Raw genomic sequence first — 23,495 nt, 5'->3', positions numbered from 1 at the left:
TTCTACCACTTATAGTAAATTGAAAAACATGACAACAGTATTTTGTGGCTCCTCCCACTGAGATTAGAAGTCCATTTTCCCACACCTTGAATCTGTGCAGGCCATGTGACTAATATAACCACTAGAATGTTGTAGGAATGAAGGAGTAATGATGCCTTTCATCTTCTCCTTTCACCGTCTTGGTCCATCACTTTAAGTACCACCATGTTATAAAGAAGCCCAGCCAAACCAGCACGTACAGCTTCAAGGCCATCTTGGATCATTCAGTTTTTTACAGATACCTCTGACTGCATGATTATGCATGAGCCTTGGGGAGACCAGTAAAAGAACCATACAGCCAACTTGCATAATCTTGAGGGAAAAACACAGCACTTTGTTTGGGTATTGTTCATTATGCAGAAATAGATAACTGAAGACCAGAAGAGACATTTTTCTCCTTTGTGTTCATAAGATTTTTTTAATACTTCTTATATGGCCCTTCTCACAAATTACCTTGCTTTCTGAATGTGTTTCTTCAGACGACTACCAGATTGTTATGTCACCAGGAGTGAGACAAAATTTATTGATCTTAGATCTCTCCTAAAGTACTGTGCCCAGAACTGTAGGTAGTGGTTGATGAGTACATTTGCAAAATAATTAATGGCTCCTTCTAAAGGAGACTTGGAACTCAAGTCCCAAGGGAATTTATTATATTATATATAAATATAGTATTTATTATAAGCCAGTTTTATCATGAGAGCATTGAGAGAGCCATTGTCCTTCCCTTAACCTTATCCCACACCTATATGGGAAGAGGTCGATCTGGCATGCTAAGGGATCTGTAACAGGACATGTTCAGGGATTGTTCCATCACACCTTTCCTTCAGTGCTTCACATACCTGTCAGAGAGAACATTTTTCCTATTCATTAACATTTATTAGCCACACTCTCTTACCACATCCCTGTATTTCAACTGTTAGAGCTCAAATTCAATAATAATAAGAAGAAGAAGAATAGGAAACAGCCATTTACTCATCTGTCCCTAGGGGATCTTTGGTACTATATCCAATTCTCTGTGTTCCTCACATTTTTATTCAGATAATACTGAATTTAAATGAACAATAAGTATGGCTTTGGTGAGGGTAGGAGAGTCACAAAAGGTTTTGGAATATGTGTGACCAAGTTGAAAATAATGAAACTACTTTACTTCAAAATGAACACTTGAGCTTCTGTGTGCCAGAAATGACAGAAAGAGCAGCAAACTGGCCTCTCCCCCCTGTATAATTACAACCCTTTCCCCCATTTTATATCCAGAGGTTCTATAGTTCTTTAAGTGAGTGGGGAACCTTATTGGTACATGTGTATTTACTTCTAAGTTGAAGTTGACCTGAGAAAGCTGTTTCTAAAAATCAGAATTCAGGTGAAGTCTCCAGCCTCCATAGCAGCCATAATGTGTGGGACAGCAATAGCACCTTTATTATTAAATGTATGGGGAAGGCTGCACTTTCCTCAGTGTTGGATTCAATGGAGAGTCTTCTAGCTAAACTGGTCATGGTTCTCAAAGTTGTTTTTTCAATTCCTTGTTGCCTCTTCAGTGCAATGCAGTCATAACTTGGGCTATAACATTGGAGAGACCCAGGTATGGTTCAAGCTTCCATAAAGGCCACATAAGGTTAGGGAAGGGAGCTGGCAGGATACTATCCCCAAAGGTTGGGTTCAGAGGTTACTGATAGACTCTCAGTGTTCTGCTTTGGTTTCTGGGAAGAATAAAAATAGAACCCTCATCTGAGGGGCTCTTCAGGGACAAGCAGCCATTCTAGTATTATTCTCAGTCAAGGAGCCCCTACATAATAGACCTGAGCTAAAATATTCCCATTCATACCGATCAGATATTTCCCGGGAGCAGCAGTGTTGTGGACTGCTCTGCCTGGTTTTAGGAGTTGTAAATCTATCCCCACCCCCCCACCCCCGTGGCTAAGGATGAGTGAGCAACCTCTGGAATTCGAGCTGCAGGAGATAAGGCTTGTTTCTGGTAGCAAATGCTGCCTCGGTTTCCTCCCTGCCCCCAAAGCATGGTTGGAAGACCTTGATGGGTAAGTCTCTTCACAGCAGGGACCAACCTAAGCCAGACTTGACCACTTGGGAGGCTATCATGGAAGGAATGGGGGCACTGCAACAAAGAGGGAGCAATGGAGCCTCACAGCCCCCACCCCCCCAGCTTTGACAAAGCCGAAGTCCCCATGTCCTCTGGGAGAAGGGCTTCCTGGCTCTAATCCCCTTAAGCCTGAATACCTACCCGATGGGGAGGGGTGCAGCTCCTAGACAGTGCCCAGGGGGAAAATCTGGCATCACAAAGACTTCCTGATAAACCTGTGAAATCTGCTCTGCTGAGAGTGCATTCATTCATGTTAAGCGTTCTAGCAGGAAACCCTAAAAACTCTCTTCCTGACAGACTGTGACTCAGACTAAGCCCTCAGATTTCTTTGAAATGTTATCTACTGTTTGATCCTTACCACCCTGTATTCCTGTGTATTACAACCCAATAAAAGCTCCTTGAGGAGGTGGCACAATGCCTTTTTTCCCTGAGAATCTGGCCACTGCTCAAGGCCTTTTTCCTCAGGGAAACTGGCCACCTCTCCTTCCCAAGCAGATCACATCTCAGTCATGTTTACTCTCATCCCTGGCACACAGGGGAACTTGAGAGGAAAGTTACCCCCACACAGCAGCTGGGGCCATCTCCCTTTGCCTTTTTGGTACTACCTTCTCCTATGACAATAGGGCTTTTTATACCCTGTACTGGCTTAACTAAAGGAAATTATATAACACTGTAAAACAAATATTCTCTAAATTGACTCACTTTTGAATTCCAGAATAGCCTATTCACCCTACACATATGTAATTAAGAAAATCCTCCTAAATTATTCTTTCCATAACCAAGAGCCATTCACCTTGACTGACTGCCCCTGCTATACCCTGAAACATCCAATGAAGTTTCAACATCAAGGAAAAAAGTCCCCTCCCACTGAGGCGGTAGGGTTCCCTTCCACTGAGTTCCCTTCCAATAGAGGGAGATGTATGATTTCATCTCTTCCTGGGTACCCATTTTGGAAAGCACTTATTAAGGTTTGAAAAGTAATCTTAGCTGCTGTACAAATTGTTTGGTTGAATATGGATGAACAGGAGAGTGGATAGGTGGATTGGCTGTATGTTTAAATGACTGCGCTGCTTAACATCTTTTCCAATACTTGTCAGAGCAACCTCCATTGCAGCGTCGTGGCTGGGGACAAAATTGAGTCTTTAGTCTCAAGACTGTCTCATGTGCCAAATGAGGTGACAAAAATATCCTTGGATGTGTTTGATTAACTCAATTTAAAAAAACACACTTGTGCTGATGCGTTTAGAATGGGGTGGGAGAGAGAGATCATAAAATTGAATAAAACGTTGAGATCTCCTTTAAGTGGCAGACGCGGACTCATAAAAACATAAACTCACAATTTAATTAAGGATGGGGAGAAAGGTGGAGTCTGCAGACCACCTTCCTAGAGAAGCCAGTCTTGTGTCCTGTTCTAGAAGTGACTCCAGAATGAAAGGCTGGGGTGATCATCTTAACATTTTAACCCACTTCCTCTCGGTATAGCTTTACGTTGATTTTTTGCAGGTATTTCTTTGAGCGGAGTGGCTGTGTTGTCTATCGATCCTCCTCCTCCAGCTGTTCAGAACATCCTAAGCGCCTGCACTCTGCCACAGCTGACTTGAGCCACGCCCTCAAGTTCTGGCGCTAAATTCGGACCAATAAACGTGCACCCAGAGGGTAACAGGACCCGCGGAACGGGGGAGGAAGTCTCCAGCCAATGGGACGTCAATCATAATCTCAAAGAGGGAGAAAACTTTTTAATGGTGTCTTTGGACCAATGAGGAGCAATTGGTCCTGCTCTGGATGCCTGAGGGCTCGCGGCTTCCTGACACGTGACCGGTGAGCCGCTGCGGCCCGACCCCACCTCCTGGTCTGGAGGTAGCACCATGGGCCACGCTTCCAATAGCTCGCTGAACGTCTCGTCACGTGCAGGTTTGGCAAGGCCGGCGGCCTTGCGGAAGGCCATGTGACAGTTGACGTTATAGCGACGCCCCCCAATGGTACAGAAAAGCTGCCTTCACAGGCCCAGGAATTGGTGTCTCCACGCAAACCATAACCCAGTGGGGGCGGGGATAGCCTGTCACGTGCGGTGGGACGGACCAGGGAGGGGCAAGCCACTGGTTGCGGGGCTAGCCGGGCGCGCGGGCGCAGGCGCCCTGGGAACCCGGTAGCGGCGGTGGCTGTGGCTGCGGTGACGGGAGTCCGATCCTTGGCCGAAGCTGAAGGCGGTGGTGGCAACCATGGCGGCTGATGGAGAGCGATCCCCGCTGCTCTCTGAGCCCATCGATGGTGGCGCTGGTGGCAACGGATTAGCGGGGCCAGGCGGGAGTGGGCCTGGGCCCGGGGGAGGCCTGACCCCCTCCGCACCACCGTACGGAGCCGGTAAACATGCCCCGCCCCAGGGTAAGCCGGGGCGGGTCGGAGGTGTTCCCAGGGGGTACTCGGAGAGGTGGGAAGGGGCGGGGCCGCGGGCAGAGGGCGGGGCCCAGGCTCCAGGTGCGGTGCTGTTGCACCTGTGTGACAGGGCGAGGCTTTCTTTCGTCCTCAGTCGTGCGGAAGGCTTGGGTTTCTGAGGAAGCTGGTTGAAGCACGGATTGTAAGAAGCCCTCAGAATTTGGTCAGCAGGGTTGAGGACCAGAAAGAGACCCCTGACCCCGTGGAGCATCAGTGGGGGGTGTCTGCAAGTGATGGCAGCTCTATTTTTACCTCTCTCCCCCACACCCAGCATTTCCCCCGTTCCCGGAGGGACACCCAGCCGTGTTGCCTGGGGAGGACCCACCCCCCTACTCACCCCTGACCAGCCCAGACAGTGGGAGTGCCCCCAGGATCACCTGCCGAGTCTGCCAGTCCGTCATCAATGTAGAAGGCAAGATGCATCAGCATGTAGTCAAATGTGGCGTCTGCAATGAAGCCACTGTGAGTTTTATATATATATGGGCCCTGTTTCCTGCATATTCTTTCTGATTCTTTGATTTTAAACTCTGACCTTCAGCCAAGCATTCTTCATAAAACTCAGATTTCAGTTCCAGGTGTCTCATACAGACATGTCCCTACCCACCACTCACCAAAGCTAATGTTTACCATCCCTCACATCCCTACCTATCCCAGGTAGTTAAGCCAAGGTTTCATTTGCCAGTCTCATGCTGTATGCCTTTCTTTCATTTCTCTGTCCTGGCTAAAACCTTATCTATCTCATCTCTCCTCAGAGGGGTTTGGAGGAAATGAAAGAGATTGAAATTTGAGGTTTGCTTACCGATATTCCCATTATTCTCTAGCCAATCAAGAATGCACCCCTAGGGAAAAAATATGTTCGATGCCCCTGTAACTGTCTTCTTATCTGCAAAGTGACTTCCCAGCGGATTGCCTGTCCTCGTCCCTACTGGTAAGAGGCATAAGGTAGGGGAGGGCATCCATGGGGAAAATTGGAAAGCCCATAAAGGATGAATGTTTGTAGAGATTGTCAAGGTGACAGAACCTGGTATTTACTTAGAAGGAGAAAAGGCTAAGGTCTGTTGTGCCTCTAGCATGTTATAACCATCTTTCTCATCTCTCAATAAAAAGATTGAATGAAATGGTGTACTTTAGGAAGATGTAGCGTTTCAGGTACTGGGTTAGTTATCCTGAGATAAAAGTGCTCCTCAAGGGTTCTGGGGTAGTGTTGGGCAAAATATGTTAAATGTACAGAGAAGTAGAGGAACTTCATGAGGCAGGGAGCAGGGGCTGTGAAGGAGGGATAGTGTAAGGGTCCTTAGGATTAAAAACTTTTTAAATATAGTCTTTTCCTTGCACAGCAAAAGAATCATTAATCTAGGGCCTGTGCATCCAGGACCTCTGAGTCCAGAACCACAACCCGTGGGTGTCAGGGTCATCTGTGGACATTGCAAGAATACTTTCCTGGTGAGGAGGGGTATTGGGAAGCCCTGTGTGTGGGGGGCAGGGGTGGGAATCCAGGAGGAATCATGAATATACTCCTGATTTATAATAATGAATCCTGAACAGGCCTGTTCTAGCAGAGCCCATCCCCCCACCTCCCCTACCTCAGGACTCTTACTGAAGGTGAGACTGCTTGTACTATTAATTGGTGTCTCCCTTTTTCTTTCTCCATAGTGGACAGAGTTCACAGATCGAACCTTGGCCCGTTGCCCTCACTGCAGGAAAGTGTAAGTGATTAGAGAGTGGCATCATTGAGTTGATAATTGGGTAATGTGTGGAGTAAAAATTAGAGGCCATTTCAAACATACATTTTTGTTTGCTTCCCTACAGGTCATCTATTGGGCGCAGATATCCACGAAAGAGATGTATCTGCTGCTTCTTGCTTGGCTTACTCTTGGCAGTCACTGCCACTGGACTCGCCGTGAGTAACTATGATCCAGCCTTTCATTCTTCAGCATCATCTACATAAGCTAAGATTTGGAAATGGCTAACTTAAAAAGGGGAAAGAAACGAAGGGCATTTTGCTTATTTCTTGTTGAATGTATAGATGAACTGAAGTTGAAGGTAACTGATAAACAGTCTTCATTGTTACTCTAGAAGTAAAGAACCAGCCATCTTCTTTATGCAGAGGGTAGGACAATGGAGAAGTGGCTTAAATTAGGAGTCATTTAGGAAATCTGGTGTAATTGTAAGATATTAAGAAAAACTAACAGCCCTAGCTGGGTGCTCAGTTGGTTGGAGCGTCATCCCATACACCAGCAGGTTGGGGGTTTGATTCCCAGTTGGGCAGTGTACAGGGGGCTAGCAACTGGTCGATGTTTCTCTCTCACATCAGTGTTTTTTTTTATTTATCTCTCCCTTTCACTCTAAAATCAATAAACATATCCTTGGGTGAGGATTTTTTTTAAAAAAGAAAGAAAAACTGACAGGTTTGACACTTTATGAGTATGCTCCTGCCTAGGGGAAGGAAACTGAACAACTGGGCCTTTAAGCAGGTCACTGAAGATGGCTGTACATGGATAAGGAACAGGGACTGAAGCTGGAGTTGGGTTACTGCTACTAGGACTCCTAGAAAATGGTGAGAGATGACAGTAACCCCATCTTCTTTTTTCTCTTGACAGTTTGGGACATGGAAGCATGCACAGCGATATGGAGGCATCTATGCAGCCTGGGCATTTGTCATTCTGTTGGCTGTGCTGTGTTTGGGGCGGGCCCTCTATTGGGCCTGTATGAAGGTCAGCCACCCTGTCCAGAACTTCTCCTGAGCCCCGTGATGACCCACACTGTGCCTGGCCCCTTCCTGGTGGGGACAGTGACACTACAAAGGGAGCCGTGACAAAAGGCTTCCTGGGCTTCTCTAAGAGGAGCCAAGCAGCTGCCTTCCTTTTCCCTGTGGAGAGGTAGGAGGGAACCAGGCCCTCACCCAAGGTTGGAGGGGTAGGTAAGACCATTGCTGGCCATCTGCTTTCCTCCAAGGGTTGCTGTGTTTAGGGTGAAATAGGTGAAATGTTGCTCTTAAACCTGGGCCTTGAAAGACGGTTTTCGCCTTGTCCTTCCTATATGCTCCCTGAGAGCCATGCCTGTCCCTTACACATTCCAGGGCAGGGTTGGGGTGGGTAGCCCTGGGGGTTTCCCTCCCTCTCGTGCACCATTAGGACCTTGCTGCTATTGCACTTCACTGGGGGGCTGGCTCTGGCCTCAGTACTGTCTCCTCTCCCTGCATTCCGTGTCCTATAGGGGTGGGGTCAGCTGCTGCTCTACAGAACCACAGGAACTGTTGTGTATATAACTATTTAATATGGGATGTTCCCCTAGTCCTGTGTTTCCTTAATTCCTCCTCCCAGCCTTACCCCCAGTTGTATTTCACTGGGCTAGGTAGGGTTGTTGTGTTGGGGGAGGGTAAGGGACTCATCCTGTGCTTGTAAATAAATAAGGTCACAACTCTACCCTTTTCTAGTTGTTATTCTCTATGAGGGGGATTGAGCTCTACAGACTAGAATACAAAGACAGCAAGGCTGAAACTATGACTCTTTATTTTCACTCTGACAGGTCAAAGGAAATCACCAGTAGCTTTTGTTTAATGTTAAAAAAAAGAAGAAGAAAAAACCCCACTCACGCAAAAAAAACCCCACAAAACCTTGGGCTTAAAGGAAACCCATATCACAAGGGAGGATTCATTTTTTAGAAAGTAAATACCAGTGCAGAATTCTCTAGAGAGCAAAGACATTTTAAAGCTAGTTTAGGAGGCTTATTTCCCAGGCTCAAAATGATTGGGGGAGGTATCACAGTGCTAGGTATAGGGTGATGGGGCAGTGGTCACTGCCCAGGGCCTTGGAACGGATCTTGCTGTCACACAATGCAGGTAACAGAGAATGAGACATCAAAAAGTAATCAAGGCGCCATCCAACGTTTTTGGATCGAGCATTCATCATGTAGGTCCAAAAGGTGTAGGCATAAGCTGTGTTGGGGTAGAGGTGCCGGAAACTGTCAACCAGCGGCACAGCCTGCAGTAATTCCCCAAAGCCTTGGCGCTCTTGAGGAGTGAAGCCAGCATTCTTTTTGTTTCCCTTGGGGTTGCGAAGGTCAATTTCTTCATGAGCCACATTGAGATCCCCACAGAGCACAAGGGGCTTGCGGGAAGCCATGCCCTTTAGGAACTTGCGGAAGGCTTCATCCCAGCGCTGTCGGTACTCCAGGCGCACCAGACCTCGACCTGCATTAGGTACATAGGCTGTTACCAGCACAAATGCATCGTATTCAGCCACAATCACTCGGCCTTCCTGATCATGTTCCTCCTCGCCTGCAGAAATGATGAAACAGTATCGATATAAAGAAATATTAAGAAAAGGGAAAGTAGAAAATAACCAAATTGGGACTGGAATGGGATATCAGTAAGTGGTTTGGAAGAGTTCAGGCATAAGGAATCAGTAGGGTCTCACCAATGCCATAGGAGACTTTGAGAGGGCACTGGCGAGAGAGTAGGCCCACGCCACTGTACCCCTCCTTGTCTGAAGGAGCGGACCAGTACTGATGGGATAGTCCAGGCAGCTCTTGAAGTTCAGCTGGTAGTTTATTCTCTGAACATTTGGTCTCTTGCAAGCACAGGATATCTGGGGCTTCCTCCTTTACCCACTGAGTAAAATGAAAGGTATAAAAAGTATCAGTTCAGCTGACATTTATTTAAAAATCTGTGCTAAGTGCTAGAGATACACAGGAGACAGTCCCTGTACATAGGGAGTTTAAGGGTCTAGCAGCACAGTTTTATGTTAACTGGTAATTAATGGAAGGAGATCAAACTTACATGTAACCCTGAGGAGATTGTGTTTTTTCTATAGACAGTAAATAGCTAAAATTTTTAAGCATAGTTACTTCTTTTTTAATTTTATTAGATTTATTGGGATGACACCAATCACTTAAATTATTAAGTTTCAAGTGTACAATTCTACATCATTTGTATATTGTATTATGTGAGCACTACTTATTTAAAAACAGAATATGCCAGAGATTAAAAGGAGAAAATCAAACCACAAGATTTTTCTCAACTTGCTGCGGAAGAGATGAGGACATCAAACATTTATGACAACGACAATGAAATGGAATGGATAGACAGGGAACAGCTGGTATGACTTGATAAAGCCCCTCCTTGTACCTCTCCCCCAAGAAAACTATAAACTTGGGAAAAATAAAACCTGCATGTTGGGCACTAAAATGGGAAAGGTGATTAAATCCCAAGATGATTCAGTACTAAACATCTCTTCCCCCTCCCTGAATTCCACTCACATCTAAACCTTTCTTCTTAATCCAGGCTCGAAGCCCATCCACATTCCAGGAGCAGATCTTGAGGGTGGCTGATTTGCCACTGGGTGAGGTTTTCTTATCTGGGGGGTCCTCATAAAGGACTGACCCTTCTCCTGCTGCCTCTTTTTCATTTTTCTTTGCTCCTTCTCCCGCCTTACTCTTCTTGGCCTCTGGCTCTATAAAATAAGTGATACATAGTGATAAAACTTGGTGGCATCCAACTTTTCATCCGGAGTTAACTACAGGTCCACTGAGAGCCTGGAGTTGCACTGACTCATTTACAAACTGCAAAAATGAGTTGCATTGGTCCGTGCTTCCCGTTTAGCGAGGAAAGCACCACCCACCGTCACAGCCTCCAGGGAAGGGGAATCATTTCACTCTCTTACCAGTCTTGGGCACTTCTCCGTCTTCTGCCACTGCTCCCTTTTTCCCACGCTTCGGCATCACTGTAACGAATGCCCTCCTGCACCACGTCACCCAGCAAAGCAGTATTTTTACCGTGTTGCCTTACAGACGCAAATAAATAGTGAAATCAGCCAGAGCTGGGAAAAGACTCCTCTCCTGCATGACCCGATATTATCTCTGAATTCCTTCCCCACCTCCACGCGCCGTAAGTCCTCTAGCCCCTCACCCACAACACTAAATCATTTCATAGTGATCTATATATTCTAATCGCGAGATTTTCCCTCAGGCTGATCGAGGGCCTTATTTAAGGGTCCCGGCTTACGCTAGCCAATCAGACGTCCAGAGAAGCCCCTCTGATGTGGAAAAGAAGAGCAGCCCAGTATCTAACCTACTGAAGTTGCTGCGAAGATCCTTCTTGACCAAGCACAAAGAATGGAGCACGCTGTGCTCCCACGTGGGTAACTGGAGTGGTCACGTGATCTGAGGTAGCCCCGCCTAGTGGAGGAATGCAGGTGATTAGTCTGTCTAGGCCCACGTGACAGAGAACCTTGGCCTCCCCTCCCTTCTCAGATGTCTCCGCGGGATTGAAGGCCCCAACCCTCCATTCTTGGACTGTTTATGGGTGTGCCGGCCGTACGACTCCTTTTTCCTCCCTGACTGAAGATCCGGTGCTGTGCAAGAGAGAAAAAAAATCCGTGAAGAAGTCTGCGCTAGACCACCGGAGAGGGGCAAAGGAATGGATAGGAATGTAAGAAACAGATGGCGGCAAAGCGTTCCAGGCAGTTAGTAAGACAGGGCCTTGAAGGGGCCTTGAAGGGGCCCTGTGACGACGGAGGCGGGCTGGCGCTGGCGCGAGGGAGTGTGGTCCCTGTCTAGTGTGCTCGGCCACCAAGCAGTACTGGCTTGTCCTCTACCTCTGCACCCCGGCATCTGCTCTCAGCAAGGACTGGTGAGGATTCCACGGCTGCTGCGGTAGCTGGGAGCCCTGCCGGTGTTTTCTCCCAGCTTCGGGCATGCCAACGGTACTGGGTTTTGAAGGCAGTGCCAACAAGATTGGCGTGGGAGTGGTTCGGGATGGCAAGGTCCTGGCAAACCCGCGGCGCACTTACGTCACGCCTCCGGGCACAGGTGAGCAAGGAACTTACGGTTTGCGTCTCGCTTCTCCGCTCAGCATCATCTTCTGTCTTACTAAATACAAGCGAACTAGGGCGTGGAGGGTATTGTCCACTCGGAGTTTTCGATTCGAGCGTCTGTGATGTTTATTAACGTTAGAAAGCCGATCGATAGAAGAGTTACAGGCACTTAGACCTCGATTTTCAAGGTTCCTCAGCGTTTATTGAGCTCCTACTAATCAGTCAGCCAACTTGCTATTGGCTACAAAAATAGTTGCATACAGAAGCGGATGTTACGAGCCTGCTCTGGACACATAGCAGAACTTGAGACACATAAACAGAACTTTACATATGATAAATAGAATAACTTAACATAGATGCAATCAAAATATTCTAGAATGAGTGTAGAGACTCCCAGTTTAATATCAGAGAGAACTGGCTGGCTTTGCAATATTAATGTTCAGTGTATGTTTTGGGGCTTATTTACTCTTAAAATGGGAACAATACCCGTATCGGTGGGTCTTGGCAATTAAAGTACCAGTTGTATTAAAACTTTTTAAAATTTATTTATTTTTAGAGAGAGGGGAAGGGCAGGAGAAAGAGTGGGAGAGAAACATCAATGTGTGGTTGCCTGTCATGTGTCCCCAACTGGGGACTTGGCCTGCAACCCAAGCATGTGCCCTGAGTGGGAATTGAACCAGTGACCCTTTGCCTCACAGGCCTGCGCTCAATCCACTGAGCTACACCAGCCAGGGCTAAAACGTTTAATAAATGTTATGTTATGATACATCATGCCTATCCTCCCCCAAAACACGTGTGTGTGTATGTATGCATCTGACTTGCACATACCTGAAAAGCCTCCCTGCACACGTGATGTTGTGACAGGTTACTCAATGGAAATATATGTATGTTTAGTAGTTGCTCTAACAGGCATTTTGGCTCCATGAATACAAAGGTGAATAAGATAGCCAGTGATTTGAAGTGCTCAGGGTTAAACTGGGGAAACTATAGCTAATTATGAGGCTGTAATTGTTACATGTTAAATACAGTCCTGGATATTTTTGACAAAAGCATTTTCATTACACAAGTAATTGACCACAAGGCGATTTTTCTGTAAAAGATTAAAATCACTGGTTGACAGTTTGGTTTCATTTCTCCATTGAGGAAGTTGCCTATTTTTATGTTAAATAAGTCATAGTTCTCATAATGGTCTCAACAGTGATGAGTAGATGTGGTAGCCTTAAAACAGTGGATGATGACAACTGTGCCAGATTGCACAGCTGTGTGAAAGCCAAACTGCTTACTCTCCTAGAAAATAACTTACCTGTTTGCACATGGTTTGTGAGCATGGTCTTCCCTTCCACCCATCAAAACCAGAGTTTCCCAAGCAGTGGCAAACATAAAAGAGGTGGGCTCACTCACAACGGTCTTCAACAGCATTAATTACCGATTTCTTTAGCTGAAACTGATACCTCCTTTAATGAAGGAAGAATTATAGTGAAAAAGAAAAAATGTGATGCCAAATACGGAGATGAAATCAATAGGCCAAAAAAGAAAAAAAAATACAATACTATGAACAAAAGACAGTGTATTTTCATTTTTTACAATAAAGTTTTTTGTTATTATGTTTCAATGTCCTTTTATTTTTTGTTATTGTATCCTTTATTTTGAAATCGCCTTAAGGCCTATTAGTTGTGTCACAAAAATTTTTGTGGAGGAAATGCAGCAAAGATGTTACAGCAAACATGCTCACAATGAAAATACTAGACATGGTTAAATACCGTTTGTTAAAAACAGCAATGTGGTAATGCAGAGGGTTTGTAGGGTCACAGAAATGAGTGAAGGCTGAGTCCTGAAGGCTGAGTCCTGAAGGCTGAGTAGGAGTATGAAGAAGGGCATTTCTGAGGGACTGCTCAGGCCTAGCTGAACAGTATGGAAATTGTATCTGAAGTCCTGGAAGAATGAGTGCTTGAGGAGAGTGAAAGCGAGCACTACTAAAACACCTGTCTTGGATTTCTACCTACCTTTGCTACAGAAAAACCTTATGATCTCTGACTTGTGTTTATCTCCTAGGATTTCTTCCAGGTGATACTGCCAGGCACCACCGAGCTGTTATCCTGGACCTTCTGCAGGAGGCGCTGACAGAGGCCGGATTAACCTCCCAGGATATTGACTGCATTGCCTACACCAAAGGTATGGCTGGGTGAGAGGTGGAGAGTGGAAGATGTACCGAGAGCTTGGCTATGTCAGAATAGTCTGTAGTTCGTCTTTGCCACCCCACCTCTCACACCCCCTGCTTCCTCCAGCTCTGTTTTTCCTAATCTCTAAAGGATTCTAACTCCCCTTTCTCCCTAGGCCCTGGCATGGGTGCCCCACTGGTTTCTGTGGCTGTTGTGGCCCGTACTGTGGCTCAGCTGTGGAATAAGCCATTGCTAGGTGTGAACCACTGTATAGGCCACATTGAGATGGGCCGCCTCATCACTGGAGCCACCAACCCAACTGTGCTATATGTTAGTGGAGGAAATACGCAGGTATTTAAAATACTTCACCATTTCTTCTTAATTTCTGAGGCACGGTACCAACACCTTTCTTGTTCTATCTGAGTGGCGAGAACAAAGCTGGGCTCATTGGAACCTAGGAAGTTATACACTAGAAAGTCCACAACAAAGTTTGTAACACTGCAGATTTGGGTGGGAGAATTAAAACATAAAATGACTTTTATATGTGTGATTATAAAGATGACAGATTTCTTAGGGTTTTCTTATAAAAGGAAAGAATCGTAAGGATTGAAGCCCTCAAAATAATTAAAGAATTTTCACTGTCATTCTTTTGAAGCTTATTGTTTCTATGGAATTTAGCAATTAAAATTAAGGGACACTACCCGATTTGGTTTTTTATGATAGTTCATGTTTTGTTTTGCATCACTGGTAGTAAATATATAGAAGTTGCTATTCTAAGGTGTGAAAGTATAATTATTAATAAAGTTCTTTTTTCTTTCTTTCTTTTTTAGACAGAGGGGAAGGGAGGGAGAAAGAGAGGTAGAGAAATATCACTGCGTTGATATTACCTCTTACACACCCCCTACTGGGGACCTGGCCTACAACCCAAGGATGTGCCCTGACTGGAAATTGAACCAGCCACCCTTTGGTTCGCAGGCCAGCACTTAATCCACTGAGCCACACCAGCCAGGGTTGAAAGTATAATTTTTAAAATACTTTATAAATTTTTAAAATACTAGAAGACATTTTTAGTTTATAGGGCAAGCCAGAGTTGTTGGGTATACCTTTATGAGACCTGTTTAGGTTGGGACTGGTGAACTCCACCTTTTTCCCCAAAGAACACCTGATGGAGTTATTGTCAGAAGTAGTCATTGTCCCCAGCCTAAGAAAGGGTTATGTTCTAAAACTGCCTTGTGTGAAACAGTTATTAAAGATGAAGCATACATTCTTATGAAAACGATGTGAGCACTTGAATAGGTAGAAGGCACAAAGGCGGTTGAGGCCTGAAGAATGCCATGCAAGGTCAGGGCCTTGGGCTGTGGGAAGTAGGATGAAGGCTTACAGGAGTTAAGAGGCGCAGTGATCAAATCTCTCTCTTCCCTGCTGAGGTGTTAAAGCAGGGAAGATGACTGAATGGAAAGGAGTAGGTGATTGAAGAACAAAGGCGGGTATTTTTCCTTCCCCTTTTGTTACCAGCCTTTTGATTGCAGAGTGAGGTCTACATCAGAACAGAAGGAAATCCTGAGCAGCACCAGGGGGAAAAGGATCTGTTTGGTCCCTAGGCAGCACTCACTGCCGAAAGGTGGAGCATGCGTGTCAGTGCGTGATACATATTTTCTGTACTAGAAGTTGGTCACGTATGAAGACTGGATAGAAGTTGATTGCCAGTGCTGAGTGGAGTCAGCCATTAGTCTGACACAATATGGCATTTTTGAGTTTTTCAACTCTGTCTCTTCTCATGTTTACAAATAGTACTGCCCTGATAGGTTACTCTAAAAGGACTCTGGTTCCCCACCTCTAAGCAGGAAGGCCTGTTCCCTCATCTGCACTGTCAAGACTGCTTTTAACTGATACATCAGGAACCTTCAAGCTAGAACAGTGTATTTGAAATGACAGTTTACTTCTGCCCTGACCTACATACACTGGTATAGTCTAGGAATCTGCTCTGGGACTACTTAAGGTATATGTGAGCTTCCCAGATCACAGCTATAAACAAGGCCCACTCAGGGTTTGGCAGAGTACTTTTTCTCCATTTCTTTTTGGACACTCTAGTGGCCACGATGATCCTCTGCTCTTCCCCAAAGCCAAATACTCCTCTTTACAGACTTGAGGTTTCATGGACATCCTCATCACCCTTAGGTGATTGCATATTCAGAACATCGATACCGCATCTTTGGGGAAACCATCGATATTGCTGTGGGTAATTGTCTGGATCGTTTTGCTCGAGTTCTGAAGGTAAGCCCTTGGGCTACAGAGAGCATAAGATGGGGGTGAATGTCTGGGGAGCCATGGAAAGGGAGAGAGAAAATCATCAATTAGCTTCTTATGTTTCCTGGATATCTGACTTCACTCTCTTTTTCTATCTCCTAGATTTCCAATGACCCGAGTCCAGGCTACAACATTGAACAGATGGCCAAGCGGTAAGGCGACACAAGGTGAAAGGAGGCTGACTGGTGGGGCGTCGGGGATTTTCCTGTGTACATATTAATGAGGTTTGGGAGGCGCGTTGGAGGGTGAGAAGCCAGCTGACTGCAGGCTTGATGCCTCGTACCCTCACTTCCACACAGAGGCAAGAAGCTGCTGGAGCTGCCCTACACTGTAAAGGGGATGGACGTCTCATTCTCAGGGATCCTGTCTTTCATTGAGGTGAGCGTGGGAGAGGGGGAGGTGGGCACTTGCATGCTTTTTAATGAAGTGTGTCTGTTTTGCTCACCATTGTATTTCCTGCATAGAGCACAGTACTAGCCCGTAATAGATGCTAAATGAATTTATTTAGCAAACATTTATTTATATCTTCTGTGTGCCAGGTACTGCCGTAGGCAATAGCCATATAGCATGGGGCAAGGAAAAACCCCTGCCTACTTGGAGCTTGCATTCTAACAGGGAGACAGATAAAAAGGGAGAAAAAAAGGGAGATAACAGCGCTCTGGGTGGCTGTACAGGTCGTGTTAGGGGTTGCTCTGGAGCTACGATTGAGGAGATATTTTAGGTACTTCTGTAACATCCCCTTCGCAGTGTTGTTACCATGGGGGAAATAATAAAATGTAAAAGGTTAAATACTGGTAAGTGTGATGGAGGCAGAGTCAGCAGAGTAAGGGAGGGGTTGGGGTGGTGCCAGGGCAGGTATTCATAATTACTGAGTCTTGAATGAATGCTGCCCGTTCTGTAGTTTGGTGCCAGTGAAGGAACAAAGCAGGTATGGGATGTGCTGGCCAGTTGAATTGTGGTGAAACATAGTGATTCTCCAAGTGCACTGATTTTACTCTCATGACGTCTCCCAAACCACTCGCTAGTCATTGTTTTATCTGTTTTCCCCTTTAATTATAGGATGCAGCCCAGCGGATGCTGGCCACTGGCGAGTGTACTCCTGAGGATCTATGTTTCTCCTTGCAGGTAATGGAGTCCAAGGCTGGGATAGAAAGTTGGAGCTAGAGGAGCTTTTGTACAGTAGAGCTAAGCTGGGATTCCCTCTGATGTTCGCACCTTGTCCATCCTCCACAGGAAACTGTGTTTGCAATGCTGGTAGAGATCACAGAGCGGGCCATGGCGCATTGTGGTTCCCAGGAGGCCCTTGTCGTGGGAGGTGTGGGGTGTACGTATCATTAGGCTTTGCTCCTCTTTCCTGTTCTCAGGCATGTACATCTTTTTCCTGATAGTTTAACTAAGGGGTTGGGGAGATTACTAGTTTGATTTCTTATTCTGTGCTTCCTAACCTTTGCCCCCTAGAGTCCCAGCTTCATTTTCCTAAGTAAATGTGCATGCAGTCTACAGCTAGACTGGAGAAATGGCTGAACTGAATTAACCCTACCCACTACCTCTCCGTAGGTAACATGAGGCTACAGGAAATGATGGAGACAATGTGCCAGGAACGTGGAGCCCGACTTTTTGCCACAGATGAGAGGTAAAGGCCCTTGTCCTTTCTTCACTTTTTTTCTCCAATTGCTGTGATTTTCTGCCTTCAGATCCCAAATTACCCATCTCTTTTCCTTTCCAGATTCTGCATTGACAATGGAGCCATGATAGCCCAGGCGGGTTGGGAGATGTTTCGGGCTGGGCACAGGACACCCCTCAGTGATTCTGGGGTCACACAGAGGTACCCTTGCGGGGTATAGATAGTATTGTATGGGAGGTAGGCAAAAATCAGGGGAGCAGAGGGTCCAGAATCATGATGGCAGAGAAGAATGGAAGATGCAAAGAGATAGCCATCCACCAGGTGTTTTCTGTTTTTTCACAGGTATCGGACAGATGAAGTAGAAGTAACCTGGAGGGACTGACGATGTTAACAGGATCAGAGTAGACAGTGCCCTAAGTGGACCCATGATCTCTGTCCTGCTGTGGAAGTCCTGGCCAGGCCGTGGGCTCCTCCTGCCACCGTTTGAACCTCAAGATGACGCAGCAATAAAGTATTTTTGGTTTTCTCTGTTGGTAATCAGCTTGTGTTGCTCAGAAACAATATACGGATGGCACTGAATACATTGGTGGTGAGGGGGTGAACAGAGAAGGAGGCAAGGAAGGGTCAGCAGCGCCCTGGGTGGCTGTACAGGTCGTGTTAGGGGCTGCTGCTCTGGAGCTACGATTGAGGAGATATTTTAGGTACTTCTGTAACATCCCCTTAGCAGTGTTGTTACCATAAATATTTTAGCATCAGGCCTTGTGCTAACTGTTTTATATATATTGTCTCATTTAAATTCTTTGAAGTTAGGTGCTCAAGACTTCCCTCAGAGTAGCCTGGAACCAGATCTAATTGTATGCTAATTTATACCTGAAGAATAATACTGTTCCTCCTTCGTACACTTATTTCTACATGCACTTCTATTGGCAAGCTTGAAGAGGGGCCCCAGGTACACATCCCTCCCTACCACACCTACCAGAATTAATGGAGTTGATGACCTTTAGCTTTTTTAACTCCAGCCTGAGGACAGTTTTTTTCATTGTTTTTAGAGAAAGTGAGACATCAATGTGAAAGAGACATTGTTTGGTTGTGTCTCGTAGGTTCCCCAACCAGGGATTGTTGGGGAAGCCACAACAATCCACAGCCTAGGTTTGTGTCCTGACTGGGAATTGAACTGTAACCTTCTGGTGTATGGGACGGTACTCCAACTAACCGAGCCACGCTGGCCAGGGCTTTCCTCATTTTTCCGTAAACCATGGTTAGACTATTCTCTCTTATCCCTAACACACTTCAGCTTTGAAACACACATCATTACACTATACCATACCAGTACCACTCCTGTCATGAATCTTGATTTCAAGACGTGGATTGACTTTCTGATGCTCTGGTCTCTCATCTTTGCTCCAGTCATCCTGTCTACCCCCAACTTCAGCCACTTCCTCCCTTGGTCATACTGTAGACCCACAATGACTCCATATCATTCTCAGACATCCCACTCTCCCACCATGATCTGTCTTTCCCCTTTAATGCACTGAGTCCAGCAATTATTCATCCCTTCACCAAGACCTGTAATCCGCTGATAATTCTCCCCCCTGCCCCCGACCTCATCCCCTCCACGTCTTCATTTTCCTCCTCCGTCCAAGTTCTATAAGCACTTCGTTGCATATGCTTCACCTCACTTGCCTTTCAGTTTTGTAATACTCATCACCTACTTGACACCTAGACCCATGCAGCAGAGGGGTGGCCAGAAGGCTGACTTGTTAAATTCACCATGAAACAAGTGGGTCCTTTATGCCACCTAACAATATTCTCCAGTCCTTTCGTTTGCCCTCTTTTCTGGTAACTTGCATACCTCTGACCCCTCAAATTGCCAACATCTCTCCCCATACTCACTCTTACTTTGGCTTTTATTCTAGTAGAAAAAATAGAAGCAATCAAGAAATATGCACAAGTTCCCACCGCTACATTTAATCATCTCCCAGCATTTATACCGCTATACTGTGCTTTTTCTCCCGTGTCTATATACCAATGGTTCTCAACTGGGAGGCAGTGATACTGAGCTGTGGCCAGAGATGCTGCAAAGTATCCAACCAATACACGAAACAGCTCCCCACAACAAAGAATTATCGGGGCTAAAATGTCATTGCTGGCAGGGTTGAGAAACCCTGCTGTAAACAAACTATCCATGCCCCTCTCCAAATACTTGAGCAGTAGACCCCATCCTCTGGCTTTTAAGGGCATCTCTTAATCATTCTCCTCTTCCGTAGTCAGTATTTCCCTTTCTTTCCTATATCTTCCTGTCAGCACACAAAAATACTATCCTTTTTCTCTGCTTACAAATGAATCCCCTAGGCGCCATTGCCACTTGCAATTGCTTCCCATTTTTGTGCCCCATTTTACAGCTAAACATCTTAAAAGTCATTAGCCATTCCCTACTTAGTCCACTCCTCCCAGACTATTCCTGTACCGTCACCAGTGACTTGCACAAAGCTGAATTTAATGGCATAGACTGCTTCATTTTACATAGGCTGTCAGCAGCATTTGCTCGTGCACCTACCCCACCCCCACCCCTGCCCCATCAAAAACAAAAAACATTTTCTTTACTTGGCTTTTTAGGGCATATGCTCTGGTTTGCCCCCCAGCTCACTGACTACTACTCTCCTTTAGTCTCATTTGCAGGTTTCTCCTTGCTCTCTACAACCTATGAACTGTCTGGGGTTCAGTCCTTGGACTGCTTTTCTACACACATACCTGCAGTGATTTCATTCACTCTTAATACATTAAAACCATTTTAATGTGGATGGCTCCCAATTTTTTAGCTCCAACTGGACTTGTGAGTAGAAGCTAGATGCTCATTGGCATCTGGACTTGGATGGTATCTCAAATTTAACATTGAAGTTGAACTTACTTTCTCCCCAATGTAACTGCTGCTGTCTTTCCTATTTCAGTTAATAGCAACTCCATCCCATTAGGCATTTATGTCATAGCACCTTGGTATTTTCTTTGACACCTCTCTTTCGTCTTCTCTAATTTCTCAAGTCATGTGACTTTACCTTGAGAATGTACCCAGACTCCCATTTCCTTTCACTTCCCTGCCCTAGACCAAGACAGAATCATTGCAGTAGCTGCTCTGTGTGCTCTACCATTGCCCGCTTACAGTTTTCAGCACAGCAACCAGAGGGAACAGTGTTAACATGGAAGCCTTACGTCATTCTTACACTCAACGCGCTCCATGTTTTCCTGTATTAGAGTAAAAACAGGAGTCCTTTAAAGCTCTGTGAGACCCACCAGGAGCTGTCCCACCCCCACTTACTGCTTGATCTCATTTCCTGCTGCTCACCTTGTTCACTCTGCTTCGGCAACATCTGCCGCCAACCCCTCAAGGTCTTGACACTCCTTGCTCCTGCCTGGAAAGCGCTTCCTGCGGGTGTAGCTTACTCTATCATAGTTGGTATGTCTTCGCTCAACTTTTTTTTTAGCGAGGCCTTCCTGACAACCCTACTTAAAATAGCGCTCCTCCAATACTTTCTAGCTCTCTTTTTTGTTTTATTTCTCATCATAGCACTAACCACCTTCTAATCTAAAAGTTTTACTCAATGATCATTGTCTCTTCCCATTAGAATATAAACTCTTGGGGTGCTTGCTTCATAAGGTATACTATGTTGTACACTTGAAACTAATGTAATATTGTACATCAACTATAATTGAAAAATAAATTGTAGAAAAGAATATAAACTCTGAGAGGAGGGGGTTTTTATCTTATTCATTGCTGTATTATCTCTCAGGACTTAAAGTGGCCATTCAGTTAATATTTGCTGAATGATGAATAAGTTGATGGGGAAGTACACCAAAGAGTCAGTCAAAGGACTATAAAGTGGGACTTAGGCAAAAAAAAAATTGGGGTGTTATGAGCTTCGGAGAAAAGGTTAAGTTTCTGATTATCCACTAAATAGAAAACAGTGATAAACACTTTTTCATTTACAAAGAAAAGACACGTATATGGGTTCAAAATGCACTAAGAAAATGAAGTTTAAAATCAGAAATTTTTGGCCCTGATTTAAGTGGCTCAGTGGGTTGGGCGTCATCCCGCAAAGTGAAAGGTCACTGGTTCATTTCCTGATCGGGGCATATGCCTGGGTTGTGGGTTCAGTCCCCAGTCAGGATGTGCAAGAAGCAACTGATGGCTATTTCTCTCCCTCTCTAAAAACAAATAAATAAAATTCTTTAAAAAACCAGAAACGTTTGAATTGATGATAGAGTGCTTGGGATACAAATATAAAGAAGGTAAATTCCTCTCCCTGAAATATATTTGAGAACAGGAATGATCTCTGCCTCTCTAGGCTTGGGCAGTTTATTTTATAATTGGGAATCAAGTGAGTTACTACACATTTGCGTTGGGTATTTATGTGTAAGTTTTTATTAAAATTTCAGGGTGGAATGGATCTTGAAGGGAGGACTCTCTTGGCACTGTAGTTAGAGGCCTTATTGCCTTAGCAAATTTTGGGTTCTTGCTTCAGGCCTCTCAGAATAACCTCAAAGTTTGTGGAGCCAAGAGACTAAAATCATAGCTTTGTGAGTTCTAAATTGTGGGCTCCTCCTCCTAGCAGAGTTTTAATCTCTTACACGTTCAGCACGTCCTGGTGATTTACCGGAATGCAGGCAAGGGGGGAGGGACATCAGGGCCCTGGGCAGGCGGACTGAGATTGCAGATAGACGACTGTTATGGTAGGCAGTGTGAGGAGTGGAACCTGTTCCTCAGTTTACCTAGCCATTGGACGAGCCCTACCCCTGGCATCTATGCCCTGTAGTCTGGAGTTTTCCTAGACCCTCAGGACTAAGGGCAGGATCCTAAGGGAACATTGCTATAGGACTTCATAAAGACACATGTGCCCCTCCAACTACATGGCTAGGAAGGGCAAGCACAGAGGACAAGGTAAGTGCCATTGGCAGTCCTTACTCTGCGACAATTGCCCCACTTGCTGGCCCCGTTCCTGTATACCTGCTTTTGTTCTGTCCACAGGTCCTGCTCAGAGATACAGCCTGAAGGAGCCAGAGTGTGGACGGAGGTAGATTCCAGTCTCCCTTTGGTGGTGACTTCTGCAGCCAGTAGAAGGCCACCAAGTCTTCAAAAGCCTTTTGGCTGCAGAGAAAGGAAACCCCAGACTTAGCGAGGAGCAGAGACATTTGGCTGCACATGTCACTTGACAGGGTGCCTTGCTCTTCTATCCCACATCCCCAAACCTGTTTCCCCTAAAATAGGACCTGTTTTAGAACCGGTCTCCCCTCCCTGCTGAGACTCCATTCCTGTGGTATCCAGAAGCCTTGGGTTTACTGGGATTGGTAGGGTAGAACACAAAAGAATGCTGTCGCACCCAGTCAGTGAGGACGTCCCAAGCGTATGCCAGTTAGATGTGTGCTATTATTAAAACTGAAATAGCTCCATAACCCTGTTCTGGAATTGGGCCATAACCATTCCTGACCAAGTTCCATTTCACCCTTATCCTGCTATTTTGTGTCTCTTCATTCACATTTCTGTCACCGGAATGTATTTAGAAGATAACTAAAGATTTTCCCTCACCTCCCTAAGGTTTCAGGAGAACTTAACAGGATCTTCAAAGAAAAATTCACATTTCTTACATTGTGGTACCTAATTCAACTGTTGATAACTAAGTTCACTTACCTCCCGTGACTGTCTTTGACAGCCAATTTCTTTTTGCTTTTTAAAGATTTTATTTATTTATTTTTAGAAAACGGATGGGAGGGAGAGAGAAAGGGAAACATCATTGTATGGTTGCCTCTCATGCACTCCCTCCTGGGGTCCTGTCCTGCAACCCAGGCATGTGCCCTGACTGGGAATTGAACTGGCGACCCTTTGGTTTGCAGGCTAGCACTCAAACCACTGAGCAACACTATCCAGGCCTGACGGCCAACTTCTGTACCTTTACCCCTTATCCTTCTCTTTGGCCCATCCAGGGATAGCCAGGCTTAACCCCCATGGCATCCTTAAGAGGCACATATCATAA

The 23,495-nt window shown here is 45.5% G+C and overlaps 3 protein-coding genes and 1 long non-coding RNA gene across 7 annotated transcripts; 2 read left to right on the top strand and 2 right to left on the bottom strand.

Annotated features, from left to right (window-relative positions):
• The first annotated feature begins 4,120 nt into the window (after positions 1-4,120).
• On the top strand, positions 4,121-8,172 carry PIP4P1 (phosphatidylinositol-4,5-bisphosphate 4-phosphatase 1). Of its 2 annotated transcripts, none has more exons than XM_037039748.1 (7): positions 4,121-4,516; positions 4,839-5,029; positions 5,389-5,495; positions 5,905-6,010; positions 6,221-6,273; positions 6,377-6,467; positions 7,168-8,172. In XM_037039748.1, exons 1-7 carry the CDS (start codon positions 4,354-4,356, stop codon positions 7,309-7,311), a joined length of 855 nt encoding a protein of 284 aa, XP_036895643.1. In that variant the 5' UTR covers positions 4,121-4,353; the 3' UTR covers positions 7,312-8,172. The 2 variants fall into 2 exon arrangements, with proteins under 2 accessions (XP_036895643.1, XP_036895644.1); XM_037039749.1 differs by having other exon boundaries at positions 4,123-4,495.
• Positions 8,063-10,724, bottom strand: APEX1 (apurinic/apyrimidinic endodeoxyribonuclease 1). 3 transcript variants are annotated; one of them, XM_037039745.1, is made up of 5 exons: positions 10,642-10,724; positions 10,231-10,350; positions 9,827-10,020; positions 8,986-9,178; positions 8,063-8,846 (listed from the first exon to the last, which is right to left on the bottom strand). In XM_037039745.1, the coding sequence occupies exons 2-5, from the start codon at positions 10,286-10,288 to the stop codon at positions 8,329-8,331; spliced, it is 963 nt and encodes a 320-aa protein (XP_036895640.1). In that variant the 5' UTR covers positions 10,289-10,350; positions 10,642-10,724; the 3' UTR covers positions 8,063-8,328. The 3 variants fall into 3 exon arrangements, with proteins under 3 accessions (XP_036895640.1, XP_036895642.1, XP_036895639.1); XM_037039747.1 differs by having other exon boundaries at positions 10,638-10,720; XM_037039744.1 differs by having other exon boundaries at positions 10,572-10,675.
• Positions 10,725-10,855: 131 nt separating this feature from the next.
• On the top strand, positions 10,856-17,998 carry OSGEP (O-sialoglycoprotein endopeptidase). Its single transcript, XM_037039743.1, has 11 exons — positions 10,856-11,377; positions 13,435-13,554; positions 13,717-13,892; positions 15,720-15,815; positions 15,951-16,000; positions 16,148-16,226; positions 16,908-16,973; positions 17,082-17,172; positions 17,406-17,481; positions 17,575-17,673; positions 17,815-17,998. The coding sequence occupies exons 1-11, from the start codon at positions 11,263-11,265 to the stop codon at positions 17,852-17,854; spliced, it is 1,008 nt and encodes a 335-aa protein (XP_036895638.1). The 5' UTR covers positions 10,856-11,262; the 3' UTR covers positions 17,855-17,998.
• Positions 17,999-19,256: 1,258 nt separating this feature from the next.
• LOC118982617 (uncharacterized) lies at positions 19,257-20,362 on the bottom strand. Its single transcript, XR_005065576.1, has 3 exons — positions 20,299-20,362; positions 19,918-19,919; positions 19,257-19,351 (listed from the first exon to the last, which is right to left on the bottom strand). It is a non-coding gene; the product is annotated as an uncharacterized LOC118982617 (long non-coding RNA).
• Positions 20,363-23,495: the final 3,133 nt, after the last annotated feature.

This window comes from Sturnira hondurensis, unplaced genomic scaffold (genome assembly GCF_014824575.4).
Source record: "Sturnira hondurensis isolate 20B ecotype Veracruz unplaced genomic scaffold, ASM1482457v3 Scaffold0025484, whole genome shotgun sequence".
In the NCBI taxonomy this organism is placed as follows: Eukaryota; Metazoa; Chordata; class Mammalia; order Chiroptera; family Phyllostomidae; genus Sturnira; species Sturnira hondurensis.
This window is presented reverse-complemented; position numbering and strand designations above follow the sequence as displayed.